General features: G+C 58.1%; 1 protein-coding gene across 1 annotated transcript in view; it reads right to left on the bottom strand.

The window, feature by feature from the left end:
- The window catches only part of sh2b2 (SH2B adaptor protein 2), a gene marked incomplete at both ends in the record, with an annotated part of 12,825 nt that extends 10,532 nt beyond the window's left edge, over positions 1-2,293 (bottom strand). The window contains 1 exon segment of the mRNA XM_080531610.1: positions 1,154-2,293. Coding sequence (XP_080387736.1) covers positions 1,154-2,293 — 1,140 coding nt within the window.
- Positions 2,294-4,096: the final 1,803 nt, after the last annotated feature.

Below are 4,096 nucleotides of genomic sequence, written 5' to 3'. Positions count from 1 at the left end.
TGAACGAACGATAATAAATGATTAATTCGATTTATCCCAATGAATATAACACTGTTGTCTGTCTCATGTTCTTACATCCTAAAACGCGAGAAAGAGAAACACGTCACATTTCCACATGAGATTGAACGCTAGATGAATCAACGTATAGAACCTTTGGACATTTTAATCAACGGACTAATGGAGCTCATCACACTGCAGAGTGTCTGTACTGTACGATGTCTGTACGATGTCTGTACTGTACGATGTCTGTATGATGTCTGTACTGTACGATGTCTGTGCTGTACGATGTCTGTACTGTACGATGTCTGTACGATGTCTGTACTGTACGATGTCTGTACGATGTGTGTACTGTACAATGTCTGTACTGTACGATGTCTGTACTGTACAATTTCTGTACTGTACGATGTCTGTACTGTACGATGTCTGTACTGTACGATGTCTGTAGTGTACGATGTCTGTACTGTATGATGTCTGTACTGTACGATGTCTGTACGATGTCTGTACTGTACGATGTCTGTACGATGTCTGTACTGTACGATGTCTGTATGATGTCTGTACTGTATGATGTCTGTACCATGTCTGTACTGTACGATGTCTGTACCATGTCTGTACTGTACGATGTCTGTACTGTACGATGTCTGTACTGTACAATGTTCTCTATGACAAGAGAATGGAAAGTAAATCTCAATCTGGAGAGTTTCTGGTTCAAAGAAAAAGTCGGGGGCTGCTCTCTGCACGTATGTGTGTGCTCAGTATGTGTGTGCTCAGTGCGTGTGTGTGTGTGTGTCCGTGTGTGCGAGTGCTCAGTGCGTGTGTCTGTGCGTGTGCATTCGCTCAGTGCGTGTGTCTGTGTGCGTGTGCTCAGTGTCTCTGTGCGTGTACTATTTGTATAGTATAGTAGTATAGTATAGTGGATAGTGGATATAGCCTTTATTTATGTAAAGCAGCTCTTTTCCCTTCTTGTTTTTAGTATTTTTTCTAGCACCAGGGGAGCCCCCCCTCCTAAATTTCGTTGTATGGTACCTGTACTGTATTAATTACAATAAAGACCATTTATTCATTCATTCATTCATTCGCTCAGTGCGTGTGTCTGTGTGCGTGTGCATGCTCAGTGTGTGTGTGCTCGGTGCAAATACCCCCCAGTTCCCCTTACCTTGGGAGGCACGTAGAACTCGAGCAGGAACTTCTCCCCTCCTTCCTCCCCCCTCCTCCCCCCCCCTCCTCCCCCTCCTTCCTCCCCCCTCCTCGTCTTCCTCAGCAGCAGCCGGGTCTTCTGCCACAGCGCCGCGCCCACGCAGTTGGTGTCGTCCGCCACCATGAACCTCAGAGCCCCCTCCCTCTGCACCTCCAGCTGCTCCGAGGCCTTGTGGCCCCCGGACCCCGCCCCCCCCCCCGCCCGGGGGAGCCTCAGCCTCTGGGACCACCTCTCCCCCCCCCCCACCACCACCACCTCTCCCCCGTTGGTCCTCCTGGGATGGGAGGGGGGTTCGGGCTCGGGGGAGGCGCGCCGGTGGTGCCAGATCTCCTTGACGCCGTCGACCACGCACAGACTCATGTTCCGTAGGGAGAAGCCCTTCTTGAAGCGGGCCTTGGGGTGGTGGTGTCCCCCCCCCCCGATCCCCCCGCCGCCCACCCGCCCCAGGGACACGTCCTCCGAGCTGCGCGACTGGCCCAGCGCCGGCACCTTGTGGGGTGCCGACTGGGGGGGGGGACCACCACGGGACGAGGAGGTGGAGGAGGAGGAGGTGGCGTTGTCGGCGGCGAAAAGGAAGGGGCTCCCGCCCCCGCACCCCCCTCCTACCCCCGCCCCCACGCCCGCCCCGCTGTCCATGCTGTCCAGGGACTCACTGGAGGCGCCCGCGTCCTTGCCGCCGCGGCGGTGGCGGTACAGGTCCAGCCCGTAGGCAAGCGGACACCCCTGGATGCCCAGGAAGGGCACGATGCTGTACTTTGGCGGCGCGTCGTCGTGGTCGTCGTGGTTACCTCCGTCCCCCCCCCCGCCCCCTCCTCCTCTTCCCGGCGAGGCCTGGGCGAACTCCCGCGCCTGGGCGAGCGCGGCGGTGAAGCACTCCAGGAAGTGGCGCGCGAAGTGCTGGGAGAAGCTGGCGTCGGCGCCCGGCGAGTCGTAGCACGGGTTCTCAGCCAGGAAGCGGCGGAACTTGTGGGCAAAGTCGGCGGCCGAGGCGCGGGCGTGCAGCTCGCAGAACTCCCGCCAGTCGGGGAGGGGGCAGGAGGAGGAGAGGGAGGGGCTGCCGGGGCCCGCCGCTGCTGCTGGCACCAACACGCCGTTCATCACTGCTGGGCCATGGGGGGCGGGGGGGGGGGGGGGCGCCTGGGGGGAGGGAGGAGGAGTGAGGAGGGGGGGGGGAGGGAGGGGGAGGAGGATGGAGGAGGTAGGGCGGAGGTAGAGGGAGGGGGAAAGGGAGGGAGGGATTTAGATTCAGATTTAGATTCAGATTCATTTTGTCATTCACAAGTAGTAGAAGTACAACACACAGTTTTGGCATCTGACCAGATAGTAATAGTGCATAGTGCAAAAGCCATAAAAGTACAGATATATGTACAGTGTGCATATATACAGTGAGAGAGGGAGGGAGGGAGGGAGGGAGGGAGAGGGAAGGGGGGAAGGAGGGAGAGAGATGGAAGGGGGGAAGGAGGGAAGTGGGGAAGGAGGGAGGGAGGGAGGGAGAGGGAAGTGGGGAAGGAGGGAGGGAGGGTGAGAGGGAGGGAGAGAGAGGGAAGGAGGGAGGGAGGGAGGGAGGGAGAGGGAAGGGGGGGTGGGAGAGAGGGAGGGAGAGAGAGGGAAGGAGGGGAGGAGGGAGGGAGAGTGTGCGTTTGTGTCCTGGAGTCTAACATCACCGTGTCAAGCTACTGCGTTCAGGGAGGTCACAGATACAGCAGAAGACAGATTCAGTATCTGAGTGTGAATGTGTGTGTGTGTGTGTGTGTGTGTGTGTGTGTGTGTGTGTGTATGTGTGTATGTCTGTAAATATGTGTGTGTGTCTGTGAATAGAGGCCAGCAGGACAGCGACAGAACAACTCTTCCACATACAGCAGGGCCTGCTGGGAAACGTGCGTGACAGACAGACGCTTGAACGCTGATTGACGACGACGACGACTCTCTCTATTTTAGTCCGGCTGCCAATGTGTTCGCAGCGTTTCTGCTCCCAGCGTGGGGGGTGGGGGTGGGGGATGACTCAGTCCTATCCCCCCCCCCCTCTCTCTCTCCTCACGGGCCAGTGCCAGAGTCAAACTCAGCCAAGCTCAACCAAACCATGCCAAGCATCACCACCTCACAGATCAATGCTCTCTCTGTAGACTTCTGGTGTGGCCGAGAGGAGGGTGGAGGGAAGGACGGAAGGAGGGGAGGAGGGAAGGAGGGGGAGGGAAGGAGGGTGGAGAGGAGGGTGGAGGGAAGGAGGGTGGAGAGGAGGGTGGAGGGAAGGAGGGTGGAGAGGAGGAGGGAAGGTGGAGGGTGGAGAGGAGGGAAGGAGGGTGGAGGGAAAGAGGGAAGGAGGGAAGGAGGGAAGGTGGAGGGTGGAGGGAAGGGGGGAAGGAGGGTGGAGGGAAAGAGGGTGGAGGGAAGGAGGGTGGAGGGAAGGAGAGAAGGAGGGAAGGAGAGAAGGAGGGAAAGAGGGTGGAGGGAAGAGAGAAGGAGGGAAGAAGGAAGGAGGGAAGAAAGGTGGAGAGGAGGGTGGAGGGAAGGAGGATGGAGGGAAGGAGGGTGTAGGGAAGTAGGGAAGGAGGGTGGAGGGAAGGAGGGAAGGAGAGAAGGAGGAAGGAGGGTGGAGAGAAGGAGGGAAGGAGGGTAGAAGGAAGGAGGGTGGAGAGGAGGGTGGAGTCAAGGAGGGTGGAGGGAAGGAGAGAAGGAGGGAAAGAGGGTGGAGGGAAGGAGGGTGGAGAGAAGGAGGGAAGGAGGGTAGAAGGAAGGAGGGAAGGATGGTAGAAGGAAGGAGGGTGGAGAGGATGGTGGAGTCAAGGAGGGTGGAGGTAAGGAGGATGGAGGGGTGGAGGGTGGAGGGTGGAGGGAAGGAGGGTGGAGGGAAGGAGGGAAGGAGGGTGGACAGGAGGGTGGAGGGAAGGAGGGTGGAGGGAA

Source organism: Nansenia antarctica (assembly GCF_963989245.1).
Source record: "Nansenia antarctica genome assembly, chromosome: 5".
In the NCBI taxonomy this organism is placed as follows: domain Eukaryota; kingdom Metazoa; phylum Chordata; class Actinopteri; order Argentiniformes; family Microstomatidae; genus Nansenia; species Nansenia antarctica.
Note: the sequence above shows the minus strand (reverse complement) of the source record. Positions and strands in the feature narration are given on the sequence as shown.